The sequence below is a fragment of the Entelurus aequoreus genome, linkage group LG18 (genome assembly GCF_033978785.1).
Source record: "Entelurus aequoreus isolate RoL-2023_Sb linkage group LG18, RoL_Eaeq_v1.1, whole genome shotgun sequence".
NCBI classification, from domain to species: domain Eukaryota; kingdom Metazoa; phylum Chordata; class Actinopteri; order Syngnathiformes; family Syngnathidae; genus Entelurus; species Entelurus aequoreus.
Window position 1 is genome coordinate 38,812,806 of NC_084748.1, and position 21,655 is coordinate 38,834,460.

At 40.5% G+C, this 21,655-nt stretch overlaps 1 protein-coding gene across 1 annotated transcript in view; it reads left to right on the plus strand.

Moving 5' to 3' along the window:
- The window catches only part of LOC133634120 (zinc finger protein Aiolos-like), a 56,968-nt gene extending 41,199 nt beyond the window's left edge, over positions 1–15,769 (plus strand). The window contains exons 7-8 of the mRNA XM_062027145.1: positions 2,404–2,532; positions 13,559–15,769. Of these exons, the coding sequence (XP_061883129.1) occupies positions 2,404–2,532; positions 13,559–14,160 (731 nt within the window). The 3' untranslated portion in view covers positions 14,161–15,769. The remainder of the gene's footprint in view (positions 1–2,403; positions 2,533–13,558) is intronic.
- The last annotated feature ends 5,886 nt before the right edge of the window (positions 15,770–21,655 follow it).

Below are 21,655 nucleotides of genomic sequence, written 5' to 3' on the forward strand. Positions count from 1 at the left end.
GGAACGCAGGTGAGCACGGGTGTTGATGAGCAGATGAGGGCTGGCGTAGGTGGAGAGCTAATGTTTTTAGCATAGCTCTGTCGAGGTCCAGTAGCTAAGTTAGCTTCAATGGCGTCGTTAGCAACAGCATTGCTAGGCTTCGCCAGGTTGGACAGCATTAACCGTGTAGTTACAGGTCCAGTTTTTGGTTCCGTGTCTCCTGATAGTAGTTTTGTTGATCTTCTGTCTATCCTTCCAGTCAGGGGCTTATTTCTTTTGTTTCTATCAGCATTTAAGCACGATTCTATTACGTTAGCTCCGTAGCTAAAGTGCTTCGCCGATGTATTGTCGAGGAGATAAAAGTCACTGTGAATGTCCATTTCGCGTTCTCGACTCTCATTTTCAAGAGGATATAGTATCCGAGGTGGTTTAAAATACAAATCCGTGATCCACAATAGAAAAAGGAGAAAGTGTGGAATCCAATGAGCCCTTGTACCTAAGTTACGGTCAGAGCGAAAAAAGATACGTCCTGCACTGCACTCTAATCCAGGGGTCACCAACCTTTTTGAAACCAAGAGCTACTTCTTGGGTAGTGATTAATGCGAAGGGCTACCAGTTTGATACACACATACATAAATACATAAATTGCCAGAAATAGCCAATTTGCTCAATTTACCTTTAACTCTACGTTATTATTAATAATTAATAATATTTACACTTAATTGAACGGTTTAAAAGAGGAGAAAACACGAAAAAAATGACAATTGAATTTTGAAACATAGTTTATCTTCAATTTCGACTCTTTAAAATTCATAATTCAACCGAAAAAAAAGAAGAGAAAAACTAGCTAATTCGAATCTTTTTGAAAAAATTAAAAAAAGAATTTATGGAACATCATTAGTAATTTTTCCTGATTAAGATTAATTTTAGAATTTTGATGACATGTTTTAAATAGGTTAAAATCCAATCTGCACTTTGTTAGAATATATAACAAATTGGACCAAGCTATATTTCTAACAAAGACAAATCATTATTTCTTCTAGATTTTCCAGAACAAAATTTTTAAAAGAAATTCAAAAGACTTTGAAATAAGATTTAAATTTGATTCTACAGATTTTCTAGATTTGCCAGAATAATTTTTTTGAATTTTAATCATAACAAGTTTGAAGAAATATTTCACAAATATTCTTCGTCGAAAAAACAGAAGCCACAATGAAGAATTAAATCAAAATGTATTTATTATTCTTTACAATAAAAAAAAACAAATTTACTTGAACATTGATTTAAATTGTCAGGAAAGAAGAGGAAGGAATTTAAAAGGTAAAAAGGTATATGTGTTTAAAAATCCTAAAATCATTTTTAAGGTTGTATTTTTTCTCTAAAATTGTCTTTCTGAAAGTCATAAGAAGCAAAGTAAAAAAAATAATGAATTTATTTAAACAAGTGAAGACCAAGTTTTTTAAATATTTTCTTGGATTTTCAAATTCTATTTGAGTTTTGTCTCTCTTAGAATTAAAAATGTCGGGCAAAGCGAGACCAGCTTGCTAGTAAATAAATACAATTTAAAAAATAGAGGCAGCTCACTGGTAAGTGCTGCTATTTGAGTTATTTTTAGAACAGGCCAGCGGGCTACTCATCTGGTCCTTACGGGCTACCTGGTGCCCGCGGGCACCGCGTTGGTGACCCCTGCTCTAATCCTTCACTCTCACGTTCCTCATCCACGAATCTTTCATCCTCGCTCAAATTAATGGGGTAATCGTCGCTTTCTCGGTCCGAATCGCTCTCGCTGCTGGTGTAAACAATGGGGAAATGTGAGGAGCCTTTCAACCTGTGACGTCACGCTACTTCCGGTACAGGCAAGGCTTTTTTTTATCAGCGACCAAAAGTTGTGAACTTTATCGTCGATGTTCTCTACTAAATCCTTTCAGCAAAAATATGGCAATATCGCGAAATGATCAAGTATGACACATAGAATGGATCTGCTATCCCCGTTTAAATAAGAAAATTTCATTTCAGTAGGCCTTTAAAAAGGTTACCCTTTTAAAAGTGACTGTGTAAACAGAGCAATGTCCCCATTAAGTAAGCATTGCCAGAACATGCACACACACACGCACACACACACACACACACACACACACACACACACACCCCCACTGTTCTCATGTGGTCACCGAATGTCGTACATCTATGCCAGATTGTGTCTTGGTGTTGAGGAAGTACGTCCTCATCCTGCACTGGTACAGCACAAATGCACCAGAAAGGGAGGTCAAAGGACCTTTTTTTTTTTTTTTTTAATCGTATATATCAATATTTTCTTCCTCGTGGTGTAATATCCGGTATCCGAGGTGTTGTTCTTACACGTCCCAGGTAGGTATGAACATGGACACCGGGATGAGGTAGCTTTTCTCATGTCGTTCCATTCAGTGTCTTTCTGTGAAACAGACGATAGTCAAGCGCAGAGGACTCAGATGGGCAGCAAGCGCGCTTTGCTGCTCGACCGGCTCGCCAGCAACGTTGCCAAACGCAAGAGTTCAATGCCGCAGAAGTTCACGGGTGAGTGACAGACCTTCAAACCCTACACATTTGACAGTGACTTACTTTTGAAAATACATGTTATATTTAAAGGGGCCCTATCCTACATGTACAAATTACAACTTACATTAATGTTTAAAGTGTTGTTCTACGTGAAGTGTAAAGTTCTATTAGGAAATCCATTTGTGCCGTTTGTCGCATTTTCCTGAAAATGTTGCTAGATGTAAGAATTAGGGTTGTGTCCCGATACTGATATCGATATAATAAAAGCAAGCATCAGGGCAGCACGGTGGAAGAGGGGTTAGTGCGTCTGCCTCACAATACGAAGGTCCTGGGTTCGATCCGGAGGATGAATGCCACATAAAAAGGTAGAGAAAAAGATGGAGCTTATGACTACTGTGTCGGCACGGACTACAATGGCGGACGCGCGCACATTTTCAGGACTTATGCAGATCCCAAATACACATCAGCAGGTACCAGAAGGTAAGAAAAGTTGGTTGTGCATAATATTGCGAAACAAAACGCCAGATAATATGTCTGCTAATAGGTGCATTTTGCGGTCCTTATACACACACCAACGTTCCCTCTAAGGTGCGCGCCTGCGCAATTGCGCACTGCTCAAGCGTCCTCTGCGCACAGCAAATATATGCCGCGCACCAAATCAAATCCCATCTGAATTCTAAACAAAATAAACACATTTATTCTGTGTAATTTTGCAATGCAACTTTGAGTGACAGTGACAACAAGCGGCCCAAACGGTGTTCGTCAACACCGTTCAACGTTCAATTATTGTAACGTCTATCGAGATGCTTCGGGGACAGGAATTATACCGATCACTTTATTGAGCAAAACTGTTTATATTCGGCCATAACCGCACAAAAACATGAGTAAAAAACTTCTATCTCGAAAAACTAGTCATTTTCTGCCGTACAAACCAGGCCAAAACCAACTTGTCATCTGTCACCAACACGCATACCACTAAACCACTGGTGTGTTTATGGCCACACAAAAAGTCGGACAACTCAAACACCACACAAAGTTACACTATGACTCCTCAGTCATACTTGTGCTTATTCTACTGTCATTTATTATTAATGTTATGTTATTGATATTAATCATGGAATGCTGTTACTAGAGAAAGTTACAGGAATGCACACTTCATCCTATGCTTACATTTCATTGTGCAACATGAGGATGTTTAAGGGGAACTAAATGTGATCTCTGAAAGGGGTACAAATGATTTCCAAAGCAGGACCCCCACCCAGACATACTGTACAATACTAATCCATAGCTTATGAAAAACAAGATTTCTTTTATTTTCATTACAAGTGGGCCAAATCACTAATATTACTAAATAATCTCATGAAAATGACTCCTGTCATTTGAGTGTTATAATAAAAGATTGGTTTGAGACAGGTGTGCTGCTGGTATTGCACACGTGTGATGTTGCTCACATGTGCTCCACTGAATGCTCAGGGAGTTTTTGTGTTTGCTCACACACATGAACAATTAGAGGGAACATTGACACACACCATTCTCCCCGTGACTGCGTGGGTTCCCTCCGGGTACTCCGGCTTCCTCCCACCTCCAAAAACATGCACCTGGGGATAGGTTGATTGGCAACACTAAATTGGCCCTAGTGTGTGAATGTTGTCTGTCTATCTGTGTTGGCCCTGTGATGAGGTGGCGACTTGTCCAGGGTGTACCCCGCCTTCCGCACGATTGTAGCTGAGATAGGCCCCCCCCCTGCGACCCAGAAGGGAATAAGCGGTAGAAAATGGGTGGATGGAAAAGAAAGCATCAGATTACCTTATTTTTCAGACCAGAGCGGAGACCAGAGCGGATCTATTCAGGTTTTTTTTGTCATACAAAAGGCGCACCGGATTACCGGTGTAGCGTGCAAGGACGGGTGTGGAAGAAGTATCAAAAGATGGAGCTAACTGTTTTAATGACATTCAGACTTTACTTAAATCAATAACGGAGCAGCATCTCCTCATCCGTGGCTCACTAGTACAATAACAACGCCGGAAATGTGTCCCGTGAAAAACCGTCCGACCGGAACTCTCGAATAACTAAATTTCCTTGGGTGAATAATGTGAACTCACTACACCGGTATGTTTTAGCGCTTTCATGGCAACATCAATGCTGGAAATGTTTCCCGTGAAAAAACGTCTGACCGGAACCCTCTAATAACCAAAGTTCCGTGGGTGAATTATGTAAACTTACTACAGTTTTTAGCGCTTTTATAGCTAGTCTACTGACAGATATAAGTAAGAACGTTATGCTACTTTATATTAGAAATGGCAAAAGATGAAGCTTATGACTACGGTGTCGCCAAGGACTACAATTGCAGACACGCGCACATTTTCAGGACTTGTGCAGATCCCAAATACACATCAGCAGGTACCAGAAGGTAAGAAAAGTTTGTTGTGCATAATATTGCGAAACAAAACGCCAGATAATATGTCTGCTAATAGGTGCATTTTGCGGTCCTTATACACACACCATAATAATACTCATATGTTTAATGCACCGACAATCCATCAAGCGGTGCGGCTTCGTAGCTTACTGAAGTCGTACTAAAAACATTTTGACATATTTTTGAGCGCCGTGTGTAATGTTCTATATTCTCAATGGAACATTTTAAGTTTTGGTGTTGTTTACTGCTGTAGTAGAATTTCTGACCTTTGGACTATATTTCGTGTCTATTAAGAATGTCTGCTCATTTCATTTCTCTTCTATTCTATACCATTGAATAGACCAGATGTAGGACAAAGTTGAGTATGAAGTTGTGCCGACCTGTCTACAAAATGTTTTGATTGTCTAAGTATGACTAAGGGATTCGAGGTTGTTATGGAACAGACAGGTCGAAAAACAACAAGACCGTGACGCACGAGGAAAACAGATAGACGCACGAAGAAACAGATAAAATGGCCAGGAGACCAGGACTCTAGAGAGATTGCGTGATTCGTGTGTCCTCCGGAGGACGTTTTGTTTGTCTGCAGGGACAGCTCAATCCGACTTGCACTTTCGACTATGGGTAAATAAACTTTTCGTACTAAACTCACTTTTGTTGCTGTTTAAGCTTTGGACAATCCACTACACTGCCATCATATTGCAGCCTACACGTATCTCTTATGTATGACTGCCATCTACTGGTCACACTTATCATTACGCCATCCATCCATCCATCCAAACATGTTCTACCGCTTGTCCCTTTTTGGGGTCGCGGGGGGGTGCTGGAGCCTATCTCAGCTGCATTCGGGCGGAAGGCGGGGTACACCCTGGACAAGTCGCCATCTCATCACAGGGCCAACACAGATAGACAGACAACATTCACACTCAGATTCACACACTAGGGCCAATTTAGTGTTAATAATGATAATAATAATATATTTTACTTGTAAAAAGCACTTTACGTTGAGCAAACAACTTCAAAGTGCCAGAGTGTTAAAAAAAAAGAAAATAGTAATAATAATAATAATAACAAAAGATAATAAAAATAAATACAATATAAAACTAGAAACAGCCCAATAGCTAGAACCAGCATGCATATCTATAAAAATCTATAAAGTAAATCTATATAAGCCTTTTTTCAGATTCAGATTCAGAGCTTTATTTGTCCATTCTTAACATGTACAAGACACATAAGAACTGAAATTACATTTTCGGCACAATCCCGCTAAGAGCAGACATACGTTACAGGGAGACAAGACGGGACCGCCAACGGATCAGCCACTTAGGCGCTCCTTAAAAAGGTGGGAAAAAGGTGACATTGGGAAAGGGGGGAAGTAAAAAAAAATATCAGTCTGAGGCTGGACCCTCAGGAATGGTCCAGACTGAGTCCGAGGAAAAAAACCTCACATAGCATGGCACACATAAACATGGTACATGTAATCACAACAACTCGCAACAGAGTCATCCAACAGGACTTTGGAGGCCGGCAGCTGCTGTTGAGCGCTGCTCAGCCCCCACAACCCCGGAGGAATTAAGCAGTGGTGAAGGCGTTGATTTGGGGAGGGGTGTGTGCGTGCATGTATGCCCAATTAACTTGGGTGAGATGTTGGAATTGTCTTTATGGGCCGAGGCCGGCCCCAAGAGTTCAAGAGTTCAAGAGTCCGACCCAGGTGCTTTTGAAAAGAAGGGAAAGGTCAAAAGCGTCCATCTTTGAGGAGTCCTCAGGGGAGTGTTTTCAAACAGCCTGTTCCTCAAGGCCATTCGAGGGAGTCAAATCGTAGATTAAGATGTTGTTTTTTCTTCGAGCAGTCAAAACAATGACATTCCTGCTCTGTATGCTGGCTCTGACAATTCCAATTTATTCTTTCTCTAACTTCATCAAGATGGAATCTACCTTGCGATTCAAATCAGCAATCGCTCCAGTCTGTGATCCCACAGCACGACCCAATCCTTCCATTGCGTTGAACAGCCTGTTGGCCCCTTGAGTGGCTGCCATCGTCTTCCGAATTTGACGATACACCAGAGCAATGCCCAGCCCAATCAGCAAATGCCCTGCGATCACAGCTCCAAATAGGTAGATGTCTTCCACGTCCTCGATGGAAAGGACTGAGAGGCACATGATTCTCCAAGTATTCCAGGAATCTCTCACGTACCCCGCAGCAATGGTTCCATCAGGGCAGCCAGGCTCCCCCGAACCTCTTTTCCTTGTCGAAAAGACTGTGTCAATTGCGTCGAGAGTCCAGTTGATCAAATTCATTTTGATGTTTAGATTTGAGGACAGCTCAAGAAAAGAGGCTTCAAAAAGTTCGGACAAGACAAGGACACAAGAAAGCAAGCGGGAAGGAGGAGGAGCAGGGAAAAATGCGACCACCCTCACCAAGAGGCAAGACAGAAAAAAAAAAAATAAATAAATAAATAAATAAATAAATAAAAAAGCATCCACAGTCTGAGGTGCCCTCAGGTGGTCAGGGAGAGCTTTCCACAGACTGGGAGCAGCGGCAGTGTTGCCAATCAACCTATCCCCAGGTGCATGTCTTTTGGAGGTGGGAGGAAGCCGGAGTACCCGGAGGGAACCCACGCAGTCACGGGGAGAACATGCAAACTCCACACAGAAAGATCCCGAGCCCGGGATTGAACTCAGGACTACACAGGATCTTCGTATTGTGAGGCACATGCACTAACCCCTGTCCCACCGTGCTGCCCATCATCACACCATGTACCAAATAAAATTGCTTCGAGGTCGGTAAGCACAACCAGAATTATGCCGCACATTAGGCGCACCGGGTTATAAGGCACACTGTTGATTTTTGAGAAAATGAAAGGATTTTAAGTGCGCCTCATAGCCCGAAAAACCCGGTATATATCGGCTTGCATCTGAAATCTCTGATACAAGCAATCCTGCAGCGTGGTTACTTGTGGAAAGCCGAACAGCAAATTAACATGTTTACATGTCCTTTAATATACTCACAAGGTTGGACTTTTCATGCATTCTCATCAAGGCATTTACAAAAGTTAATGATGGCTACTCATAGCTAGCAGCTGCACAACAGCTAAGCACACAATAGCGCACAAGCTAGACGTACATAATAAGTGTCCTTTATTCTTTGCTTCTCAAATATTTTCGGTTAACCCCCCCAAATTCTAATTAATAAATAAACGTAAATAAAAGTCCGCTTACAATGGAGCCAGTGATAAAACCCAATGAATAGCCGCCAACAATACTCCATTTACATTTTGTGACTTGAATATTAACCATGTATTAGTGATATTGTTATTATAAGTGTTAATGCAGGCTGTAATCACTAGCTTGTGTGGCTATGTTGACATGATTGATTGCTGAGCCCGGTGCTCATGAAAGTTTATTCTAGATCATAAATAATGCCTCTCACCTTGATGGTAGAAGGACGAGGACTATAATCTGACAATTTGGTACACTTTGACAGCCAATTTCTATGCGGGAATGGCAAGAACAACCTGAAAAGACGCTCGGTTTCACCCCCCTTTTCTTCGCGAGGATTATGAGTCATTCTTCGTATAAAACAGGAATATAACAAGATTCTGTACTAATGACAGCAGACATTGTACAGTAAGTGAGGTTTTAGTATGTTTTTTGGCTCTCGAGTCTTAATCAGTAATGTTGTTGAAAAAAAGCTAACTCTGTGATGACGTTACATATTTACTTACAGCATGTATTTAAAATCTTGATGGAGGTGTTTGGACGATTTTAAGGACTTTTGATCACATTTATTTAATATTTAGAATGTACAAAAAAGAGAAAAACATATATGTTCTTGTCTTAGATAAGGATTGTGTTTTCTTTTTAAGACAGCAAAAGTCCATTGCAGACAGTTAATAATAAATAGGTTAGTGTTTTTCATTCCTACCATTGTTCTGTTTGACTCATTTCACTTAATCTACCATTTTATACAACTTTATATAACTTCCACACTACAAAATATTAATATGATTCATGCTGATATTGTATCGGTATCAGCTAATGAATAAGGTTAGAATATTTCAGAAAACCACTGTCAGTAACTACAGTTGGTCGCTACATCTGTAAGTGCAAGTTAAAACTCTACGATGCAAAGCCAAAAGCCATTTATCAACAACACCCAGAAACGCCGCCGGCTTCGCTGGGCCTGAGCTCATCTAAGATGGACTGATGCAAAGTGGAGAAGTGTTCTGTGGTCTGACGAGTCCACATTTCAAATTGTTTTTAGAAACTGTGGACGTCGTGTCCTCTGGACCAAACAGGAAAAATATTTCAAATTGTATCTATAGGACACCTGTAAGAAGAATTTGATATTTAAACAGTCAAAAGGCAGCAATGGGACGATTTGTTGTTTTCCGGGGGCGTTAAAGACCTACCTTACAGTAACAAAGCACAGTTCTCCAAAATTAATCCAATTATATCCAATATTCTATTTACTGTTTGCTGATAACCATTAGCACAAAGCCAAGCTCGTCGGCTAAGAGGAGAAGCATGCAGATTTTCCTCGTACTCAACCTTGATATTTTATTAGTGTTTTAGACTTAGACTTAGACAAACTTTACTGATCCACAAGGGAAATTGTTCCTCACAGTAGCTCAGTAACAAAGGATGGAAAGGGTAATGATGGAAATGATAATGCAGGTATAAAGTAGACTAAAAATGTAACATAGTAGCAATATAAAATATAACATATATGTAATATTTACATATTATATATACAGTATATAATATATACTGATATATTGGTAACACTTTAGTATGGGGAACATATTCACCATTAATTAATTGCTTATTAACATGCAAATTAGTAACATATTGGCTCTTAATTAGTCATTATTAAGTACTTATTAATGCCTTATTCTGCATGGCCTTATTGTAATAACGAGTACAATCCTAACCCTAACCAAATAACTGTAAATTAAGTCTTAGTTACTTGGAATATGTTCCCCTAGTGTCCAAATAACTCTTAATTAAGTCTTTGTTACTTTATAATATGTTCCCCATACTAAAGTGTTTCCGATATATTATATTATTATATTATATTTTTATATAATATATACAATATATAACAAATCCCAATTACCATGTACAATATTACAGTATATGTAACCATTTATTCACATACATGTACTATAAAGCCTCAATGGGATCCAATATGAAAATGTAGCATATGACCCCTTTAAAAAAGTGGATTTTTTAAATATTTATTTCTACCCTCTTCTGCTACTGCACTCTTTGAAAAGTATGCAATATTTGTGCTTGTATGCTCTTAGCTCCTCTGTATGGACAAAAGTACAGTGTGCAATGCACGTCATAGTCGAGTAATTGAAGATTAGACGAGAACCCTCCTACATCGTACATGGATCTTACCAAGGCATTTTGGACAATTCTATCGTTTCACCGTATTGCCTTTTCAACTCCGGTACGTGCAACCGACTGGTGTTTTTTTTGTCCATAAAGAGGAGATTTCATAGTTTACTGTCTGAGCTTCTTGCTTGTCAGTCTGTCGCTGGCCTCCGTGAGTTTACAGAGTGGTCTCTGCTGCCTGCCATTGTCAGCATCAGCTGTGTCATAGGTGGGTACCCTGGATGAATGCACTGCGTGATCTGATTGGCTATCGCAACTGTCTATCAACTGTATGTCCCCGTTCAATGACAGTGCACTGACGCTCGCATAGTTGATTCTGAAGGCCTCTGGCAGATTTGGTACAGCATGGCAACATAAGATAGCTGAATTCTGATTGGATAAAAACTCTATAAACTAAAAACAACAGCACTGGAAGGTGCATACCGGTAATATGACATAAAGAGAATATGAATACATTTAGATATTTAGGGAAAGTAAATAGAAAATGACTTTTATCTTTAATTATGATCATGATTTCTGGTTATGTTAGGCCAGCAGAGAAGGCCTTGCTGGTCCTGACGGCACACCACTGATAAAATGTGTTCCCATTTTTGGGTGTCTACAACGGATTCATTTAATTTATGTTATTCTTCATGGGAAAAATGGCTTTAATACTAATAATAATAATAATAATAATAATAATAATGGATTAGATTTATATAGCGCTTTTCTAGGCACTCAAAGCGCTTCACAGAGAAGTGAGAACCCATCATTCATTTTTACAACTCATTCATTCATCATTCATCCACCGGTGTGAGCGGCACCGGGGGCCAGGGTGAAGTGTCCTGCCCAAGGACACAACGGCAGCGGTTTGGATGGTAAGAGGCGGGGAGCGAACCTGCAACCCTCAGGTTTCTGGCACGGCCCGCTCTACCCACTACGCCAGTGGTTCTCAACCTTTTTTCTGTGATGTACCCCCTGTGAACATTTTTTTAAATTCAAGTACCCCCTAATCCAGGGGTGTCCAAACTTTTTCTACTGAGGGCCGCACATTGAAAAATCAAAGCTAGCAGGGGCCATTTTGATATTTTTTATTTTAAAAACCAATACAATATATGTATAAAAAATATACATTTAGGCCTCCATTCAGGCTTGATCCCGGGGACCCCAAAGGGTTTTGGTCCAAAAAATATAAAAAATTTGTCATTATTCAGTCTTATTATTTGTGTTATTATTCAAGTTTTTAAATCTCTAGATCAACATTAGGTCTATCTGTCAATATAATTTTTTTTAAAGATTTAAATTGTATGCTCTTTTTGTCAAAGAAAACCCTTTCTTTAATGAGAAAAACACAAAATATGCAATATTTTCACCCAATACAATTTTTAAGTGGGATATTTGAGATTATATAATAATTGGAGCCTTAAAAAGGTCAATAACTCATAACACCATTGATTTTAATTCATTATTATTTTTTTAGCAATGACACTTAAAAACTAATCACACTAAAATTGTAGGGGATCCAAAAGGGTCCTACTCATTAAAGTGTTAAAAAATAAATTATAATTTATTTATTTTTTACTGTTTACTTTTAACACAATAATCTCGAGATCAACTTCAGATCTATCTGTCAATTATAAATGTTATTGTTGTTTATGTTTTTTGTTTGTTCGTTTTAGGCCCTTCTTTAAAAAAAAAACAGCTCGTTTTTTTACATGGCAAACACAAAATATGCAACATTTTCCCAAAAAAATATCTCTAAATATTTAATGTGACGTAATTGGAGCCTTGAATAGGTCAATAATTCATAATGACATTGATTTTGATTCATTGTTATTTTTTAAAGAAAGAAACAGCCTACATGGCAGCTTTGTGTGATTAGAGTAAACATTGCTACATTTTCTTGTTACATTTCACCTGTTTGCTCTTCAAATACCACTTTTAATGTTTTTTATTTTTTTCAATCATATTTTTAAAATGTGCCGTGGGGCCGTTAAAAAATGACCTGTGGGCCGCAAATGGCCCTCGGGCCGCACTTTCGACACCCCTGCCCTAATCAGAGCAAAGCATTTTTGTTGAAAAAAAGAGATAAAGAAGTAAAACAGAGCACTATGTCATCAGTTTCTGATTTATTAAATTGTATAACAGTGCAAAATATTGCTCATTTGTAGTGGTCTTTCTTGAAATATTTGGAAAAAAAGATATAAAAATAACTAAAAACTTGTTGAAAAATCAACTTAAAGTGCCCTCTTTGGGTATTGTAATAGAGATCCATCTGGATTCATGAACTTAATTCTAAAAATTTCTTCACAAAAAAATAAATCTTTAACATCAATATTTATGGAACATGTCCACAAAAAATCTAGCTGTCAAAATTGAATATTGCATTGTTGCATTTCTTTTCACAGTTCTTTTTGACCGACATTTTAGTGAGGGTCAAACCATCACGGCATGGGGGAAACTCTGGGTTTATGGTAATGAATGGAATAGCCTACTTGATTTGATGTTCAGTTTATGAAGTATTATTCAATAAATATATTTATAAAGAATTTTTTAATTGTTGCTATTTTTAGAATATTTTTAAAAAATCTCACGTACCCCTTGGCATACCTTCAATTACCCCCAGGGGTACGCGTACCCCCATTTGAGAACCACTGCACTACGCCATACCGCCCCCGGCTTTGTTTTTTTCTGTCTGACCTATTGAAAGAAATTGTGAAAAGAAGTATCTCAATTTCAGTAAAGGGCTTTCTTGTAAAACGCTTACCCATGTGTTTATACACACACACACACACACACACACACACACACACACACACACACACACACACACGTACACACTCTCACACACAGACACATTTCAGTTGCGCGCTCTGCTTTCTTGCATTGTTATAGTTTCACAATTAGGCCTGAAGCTGCCTGCAGAGTGAGGATACTCCTACGTGGTTGTCGGGCTGACAAATAACACGAGCGACGTAACCGCAGAGAGAGAAACGTGAGCAGGTGCATCTGTGTGTGCTGCAGCTGCATTCGAAGTCTGAGTCCTTTCCTTCTTGGCTACGCTTTGTCTGTCACTCGCCTCCCAGCACAAACACTTCCGTGGGATTCTTCCATGTTTGAAATCGTCTAACCTGGAAACCTGGTGTGTTCTCTTCTCGCGGTCCTGACGCTGTTTATTCTCCCCATTGACCCAAGGATCTTATTGTCTTTTTAAGAGAATTGAGATGTGTTTTTGTGGCGCTGGTCTAGGTGATAACGGCGTCTGTCTGGACTTGAGCTTTAACAAGGAACAACCCGAGGAGCTCCCGTTTAGCGCGACGACGCCCGACGCCCACCGCCAGCGGCCAATATTGCATCCCGGCCCAGACGGCGATCCGGCTTATCCCCAGAGGCAGTACCCCGCCCTGAGTCCAATGAGCCTGAGGAACGGCCACAGGATGATCATGCAGCTGCCGGGTCACCCTCACACCCCCCAGCAAGCCCTTGGCATGGATGCCTTCCACGCTGACGGGTCACAGGTCTCCCAGCCCGTCATGTACAGCTTAGGGCACTTACTGGGGGGGCTCAACCATCAGAACGGGGCCTCACCCTCCCAGCCCGTCCACTATTCCTCCCAGGAAGCCATGCAGGTCGCGCGGTCCGACGGAGAGGCCGGAGCGTTCCCCGGGGCCGTGTTCCCCTGCAGTCACTGCAAGGTGATCTTTCTCGACTACGTCATGTTCACAATCCACATGGGGTGCCACGGCTTCCGAGACCCGCTCGAGTGCAACGTGTGCGGCCATCGCAGTCGGGACCGATATGAGTTCTCGTCGCACATAGTCCGCGGGGAGCATCGGCTGGACATGAAGTAGTTACCCTCACCAGTTCACACACACACACAGTTACAGTCATTTGAACAAGAAATATGACCCCCGTTAAGTACACAGTGAATATACAGTGGAACCCGCTTGTGTCGACAACAGTGACGTCCAACGTTCCCTCTAATGTGCGCGCCTGCGCAATTGCGCACTGCTCACGCGTCCTCTGCGCACAGCAAATTAATGGCGCGCAGAAAATCTAAAATCCCATCTGAACTGTAAACGAAATTAACACATTACAATTTATTCTGTATGATTTTGCAATGCAACTCTGTGAGTGACAGGTGACAACAAGAGTGGCCCCAATGAATAAAACAATCTTTGTCAACACAGTTCAATTATCGTCTGTCGAGACACTTTACGGACAGGAATTCCATCCATCACTTTATTGAGCAAAAACCACACCAAAAACATGAGTAAATTAAAGCTGCAAGCAGCATTGGTCGGGTCCGCCTTTTGGCAGGTGCTAGTCCTAGGTGTCCCAATACTTTAGTCCAGTGGTAGTCCTGAGTGAGACCTACATAGAGGTTTTTGTTTCGTGTCTCTACGATATTCGTACTGGGAGTTAGAGGAAGTTGTGTGTGAGAAGTTTGGTGAGTTTTGAAGTATTTTAAGGGGGTCAAATTACAGCTCAAAAATCAAAAAAAGAGTGTTTTTAGTCATTTTTTGTCTTGAAGGGGAAATTGCCAACTTCCTGTTGGTTTTCGCCCGAAGAAGTGAAATTATGGATTGTAGGTCTAAGTGAGACCTACATACAGGTTTTTGTTTCATGTCTCTACGACCTTCCTAGTGGGAGTTAGAGGCAGTTTTCTTCCTAGGGGGCGCTAGAGAGCAATGTTGATTTTTTGGGTTTGGTTTTTGATAAAAGTGATCTCGAAGACGTTTCGTGTGTGTGTAAAAAATTTGGTGAGTTTTGAAGCATGTTAAGGGGGTCAAAGTAGCGCGCATAGGTGCGGAATAATAATAATAATAATAATAAAGATTACAATTTCAATAGGGTCCTTTCGTCCCATTGCAAAAGGACTCCCTTTGGGATTCCTTTTGAAAAGGTCCTGTGCGGACCCTAAAAAACTTCTATCTAGAAAAACTGGTCATTTTCTGCCATACAAACCAGGCTTAAACCAAGTTTGTCATCCGTCATATCACCAGAAGCCGCTCGCTCCGTCTCACCTGCACCAACACACATGGCACTTAGCCAGTGCTGTGTTTATGGCCACACAAAAAGTCAGACAACCCCAATGCCACACATTGTGTAAATGCCAGGTTGTAACACTCTGACTCCTCAATCAGATGTATGCTTATTTTACTGCCATTTATTAAGGATGTTAATCTAAGGATATTATTCATGAAATGTTGTCACTAGATTTCATAAATGCTAATAAAAAGATGTATTTTACAGACAGAAAGTTACAGGAACTAAAAGTAATCTCTGAAAGGGGTAACATTTCTTTTAAAGGCAGGACCCGCAGCCAGACATACAATACTAGCACATAGGTCATGAAAAACATGTTTTTTTGTTATTGTCATTGTAAGGGGGCAAAATCACTTATATCAGAAAATAATTTTAATAAAACATTTAAATTGTTATGATGTCAGCTTTGGGACAGGTGTGACGCTGATGTGGCCACAGTGTGCACGTCTGATGTTGCTCACATGGGCTCCACTGAATGCTCAGGGAGTTTGTGCGTTTGCTCACAGACATGAAAAATTAGAGGGAACATTGATGACGTCCGGTGTTTCATCTCAGGTTCTTGCCTCTGCTTTACGCATCTCATCAGTTCATGCTCACAGATTTACATTGGTCAGATCTGCTGTAAACTGTAACCTGACTCTCGCCAGATCCTTGTAGTTCTCTGAGCTCCACACAAGGATCTGGGATTTCTCAGTAGGAGATGTATTTCAGAAGGCGGGGCCTTGTAAAAAAAATAATTGGTTAAAGTTAAAGTACCAATGATTGTCACACACACTAGGTGTGGCGAAATTATTCTCTGCATTTGACCCATCACCCTTGATCACCCCCTGGGAGGTGAGGGGAGCAGTGAGCAGCAGCAGTGGCCGCGCCCGGGAATCATTTTTGGTGATTTAACCCCCAATTCCAACCCTTGATGCTGAGTGCCAAGCAGGGAGGTAATAGGTCCCATTTTTATAGTCTTTGGTATGACTCGGCCGGGGTTTGAACTCACAACCTACCGATCTCAGGGCGGACACTCTAACCACTAGGCCACTGAGTAGGTTGTGATTGGATAAACCACTTGTCCATTATCTTGAATGACGTGCTACTTCTGTCACGGCGGGGTTTCCGCTGCTTACTGCGGGGTCGTTCTCCCAGGAAGGCAGACGGACTACTCCGGACAAGGCGTGCAGGTAAAAACATGATTTAATCATCAAAACTTAAAGAAGTACAAAAAACGAAAAAACAAGGCAGAGGCACAACGCACTGATCACACTTGGAGGTAAACTAACACTTAGCATAAACTATGGACAAGGAAAACTTACGTTGACTGTGGCATGAAGCTAACAATGACGCCAGGCCGACTGCCCGGCAAAGGCAGGCTTAAAGGCCTACTGAAAGCCACTACTACCGACCACGCAGTCTGATAGTTTATATATCAATGATGAAATCTTAACATTGCAACACATGCCAATACGGCCGGGTTAACTTATAAAGTGCAATTTTAAATTTCCCGGGAAACTTCCGGCTGAAAACGTCTATGTATGATGACGTTTGCGCGTGACGTCAAGGGTTGAAGGAGACATTTTGGAATAGCACGGTCGCCAGCTTAAATCGTCTGTTTTCATCGCTAAATTCCACAGTATTCTGGACATCTGTGTTGGTGAATCTTTTGCAATTTGTTCAATTAACAATGGAGACTGCAAAGAAGAAAGCTGTAGGTGGGATCGGTGTATTAGCGGATGGCTGCAGCAACACAACCAGGAGGACTTTGAGTTGGATAGCAGGCGCGCTATCGTGAGTACAGCTTTGGCTTCCAAACATTTGATCGCTTGCCCGTACGTGAGTGGCGCTATGTGCATGTCACGTACGTAACTTTGGGGAAATATATGTTTCTTGCCGACTCTGATGGCGGCCGGGGTGTCGGCGAAAGCTACAACGCCCGCCGCCGCGCCACTGTCCTCACCTTGACTTCCTCCGTCTCCGGGCCGCGGACCGCATTGATGATCGGGTGAAGTCCTTCGTCGCGTCGTCGATCGCTGGAACGCAGGTGAGCACGGGTGGTGATGAGCAGATGAGAGCTGGCGTAGGTGGAGAGCTAATGTTTTTAGCATAGCTCTGTCGAGGTCCCGTAGCTAAGTTAGCTTCAATGGCGTCGTTAGCAACAGCATTGCTAGGCTTCGCCAGGCGGTACAGCATTAACCGTGTGGTTACAGGTCTAGGGTTTAATAGTAATAGTAGTATTGTTGATCTTCTGTCTATCCTTCCAGTCAGGGGCTTATTTTGTCTGTTTCTATATGCAGTTAAGCACGATGCTATAACTTTAGCTCCGTAGCTAAAGTGCTTCGCCGATGTATTGTCGTGGAGATAAAAGTCACTGTGAATGTCCATTTCGCGTTCTCTTCTCTCATTTTCAAGAGGATATAGTATCCGAGGTGGTTTAAAATACAAATCCGTGATCCACAATAGAAAAAGGAGAGAGTGTGGAATCCAATGAGCCCGTGTACCTAAGTTACGGTCAGAGCAAAAAAAGATACGTCCTGCACTGCACTCTAATCCTTCACTCTCACGTTCCTCATCCACGAATCTTTCATCCTGGCTCAAATGAATGGGGTAATCGTCGCTTTCTCGGTCCGAATCGCTCTCGCTGCTGGTGTAAACAATGTGCAAATGTAAGGAGCCCTTCAACCTGTGACATCACGCTACTTCCGGTACAGGCAAGGCTTTTTTATCAGCGACCAAAACTTTATCGTCGATGTTCTCGAATAAATCCTTACAGCAAAAATATGGCAATATCGCGAAATGATCAAGTATGACACATAGAATGGATCTGCTATCCCCGTTTAAATAAGAAAATTTCATTTCAGTAGGCCTTTAAATAATGCCTCTGATTAGTGCTCGGGCAGCAGGTGAGCGGGCGAACACTAATCAGAGACAGGTGGAAATAATAAGTAACCATGGTAACTAAAACAAACAAGGGTGCACAACAAACAGGAACTTTGGAGTCCAAAACTAACAGAACATAACAAAACATGATCCGGACTACGGATCATGAGAACTTCAACCACTCACATCGAAATCCAAAACAGAACAGCCGACATATTGGATAACGACAGAGCGAAACGTTAGAGAACTTTTACAGAAACAACGCAGCAATGTCAGTAGATTGATAGATTTGACAAAACAGTTGCAATAGCAGAATCAATGTCAGCGCACGATTCCTCGCTTCGGCACTACGTCACATCTATGAAATCCCGCCCTACGATCCTGATTGGTTAATTTTCTTTTTTGCGATCTCGAAGGAGTTTGCATTGCCCTCGAGCCCAGATCCTTGTGTGGAGCTCAGCGAACTACAAGGATCTGGCGAGAGTCAGGTTAGTAAGCTGAGAGCCTGGTGCAGGATCCAAAGTATTCAAAAGATGGTACCATTCGATTGTGATGCCAAAAGAACTGAGACCTTTGCCAGGATGACAACAGTCATTAAGATGGAATCGCCCTTGCTACCATATCAACTTGATTTGATTAGGACAGATTTATATTGCTCAACATCGGTGGCGGGCCGTGCGTTTCTCACCTAGGCCTTCAGTGATGTCCTACTTAGTCCGACTTCACCTCTCAAAATACCGTCATTTTTGTCACTACATGAAAACAACTGGAGATACTATACAGAAATAAAATTCCAATTTGTTTTTTCAGGCGGTCTGTCAGAATGTTTATAGCATTCAATCAGACATTATTGTGAGACACAGTTTTTTCTCTAAATTTGGCCCCCGAGTCAAAATAATTGCCCAGGCCTACTACGGACTATGTCCCTAAAGCAGTAGTTCTTAACCTTGTTGGAGGTACCGAACCCCAGCAGTTTCATATGCGCATTCACCGAACCCTTCTTTAGTGAAAAATACAATTTAGTTTTTTTCAAATTCAAGACAAAGTTAGATGTTTTTGGTAACACTTTAGTATGGGGAACATATTCTAAGTAACAAAGACTTAATTTAGAGTTTTTTGGACACTAGGGGAACATATTCTAAGTAACAAAGACTTAATTTAGTTAGGGTTAGGGTTAGAGGGTTAGGGCCAGGGTTAGAGGGTTAGGGTTATAATAAGGCCATGCCGAATAAGGCATTGATAAGTACTTAATAATGACTAGTTAAGAGCCAATATGTTACTAATTTGCATGTTAATAAGCAACTAATTAGTGGTGAATATGTTTCCTATACTGAAGTGTTACCATGTTTTTTTACTGGTGCACAAAATGAATCGTGCATGAACATCACCTTGTTCAAACAACAAAACCAACACAGTGCATAAACTCACTACAAATTACACACCTGCAAATCAGTCTGACTTCTGCTGTTGCCGTATCCGTAATACGCCGATAGGGAGAAGTTTTTATTTACCCAATGTGTTGGGTGTGTCTTGACCTCCGCCGAACCCCTGAGCCTGACTCACCGAACCCCTTGGGTTCGATCGAACCCAGGTTAAGAACCACTGCCCTAAACCCTATTCCTGCTCTGCCACCGAAGAATAAAATGGCAAATTTTCTAGTAAGAAATTAGTCAGACATACTGGGTTGGAACAGATATCGGAGGTGTACCAGTAAGATTTGCAAGTTTTTTGTTTTGATTACGTTCAATTACAATTACATGTGCATACCCAAAATCAACTGGGAAATTACATTTGATTATGTGCAATACAAAAGAATAATTATTCAACCATTTCTTTCCCATTAGCTATTTTTAGTACAAATCATCCGTAAAAATTAAACTCATATTTGATTTTAAAAAGTATAAAAAAATTGTTCCACATAAATAAAAATGTTGTATTATTTGTCACTCTTACAAGTGAGACTCTGCACGTGTCTGAGTGAGAATCTCCTCACTCATCTTTGCGCTAATGGACCGTATTTTTCGGACTATAAGTCGCAGTTTTTTTCATAGTTTGGCCGGGGGTGCGACTTATACTCAGGAGCGACTTATGTGTGAAATTATTAACACATTACCGTAAAATATCAAATAATATTATTTAGCTCATTCACGTAAGAGACTAGACGTATAAGATTTCATGGGATTTAGCGATTAGGAGTGACAGATTGTTTGGTAAACGTATAGCATGTTCTATATGTTATAGTTATTTGAATGACTCTTACCATAATATGTTACGTTAACATACCAGACACCTTCTCAGTTGGTTATTTATGCGTCATATAACGTACACTTATTCAGCCTGTTGTTTACTATTCTTTATTTATTTTAAATTGCCTTTCAAATGTCTATTCTTGGTGTTGGGTTTTATCAAATACATTTCTCCAAAAAATGCGATTATACTCCAGTGCGACTTATATATGTTTTTTTTTCCTTCTTTATTATGCATTTTCGGCCGGTGCGACTTATACTCCGGAGCGACTTATACTCGGAAAAATACGGTATTCACTGAATTTGTATAACAACACTTTTCAGCTAATCATCCATAGTTAGGATAAAGGAGCACATAAATTGCGTAATTAATCTGCATATATACATACAGTACAGGCCAAAGTTTGGACACACCTTCTCATTGAATGCGTATTTCTTTATTTTCATGACTATTTACATTGTAGCTTGTCACTGAAGGCATCAAAACTATGAATGAACACATGTGGAGTTATGTACTTAACAAAAAAAGGTGAAATAACTGAAAACATGTTTATATTATAGTTTCTTCAAAATAGCCACCCTTTGCTCTGATTATTGCTCTGCACACTCTTGGCATTCTCTCGATGAGCTTCAAAGAGGTAGTCACCTGAAATGGTTTTCACTTCACAGGTGTCATAGTTTTGATGCCTTCAGTGACAATCTACAATGTAAATAGTCATGAAAATAAAGATTGAATGAGAAGGTGTGTCCAAACTTTTGGCCTGTATTGTACATAAATAATGCGACCATATTTGGTGAATAATTGCAGGGAACAAAGCGCTGGACAGCCATAAGGAAAACACAAAAATCTAAATGGAAAATGTGCACACATGAAGGAAAACAATGTCGAAAAACAAAAATCTTTTATCACCCTTTTTATTTTTGTCTGCGGATTAAGTCAGAAATAAATGCACAAGCCATGGTTAGTTGTTTATGTCGACAACTGCTTACGTCAACCAGCCGAGAGGTGTCGACATTAACGGGTTCCACTGTATATATATAGTAGCATCATTTTAGCACACACTGATTCACTTTGTGGAGTGAAAAGATGAGTTGTGTATTAGTATGTGTGTGTATTCAAGTTTTATGACACAAATGGCATATAATGGCATTGCTGTAGCAGCTGATCATTAAGAATGTGTCAAAA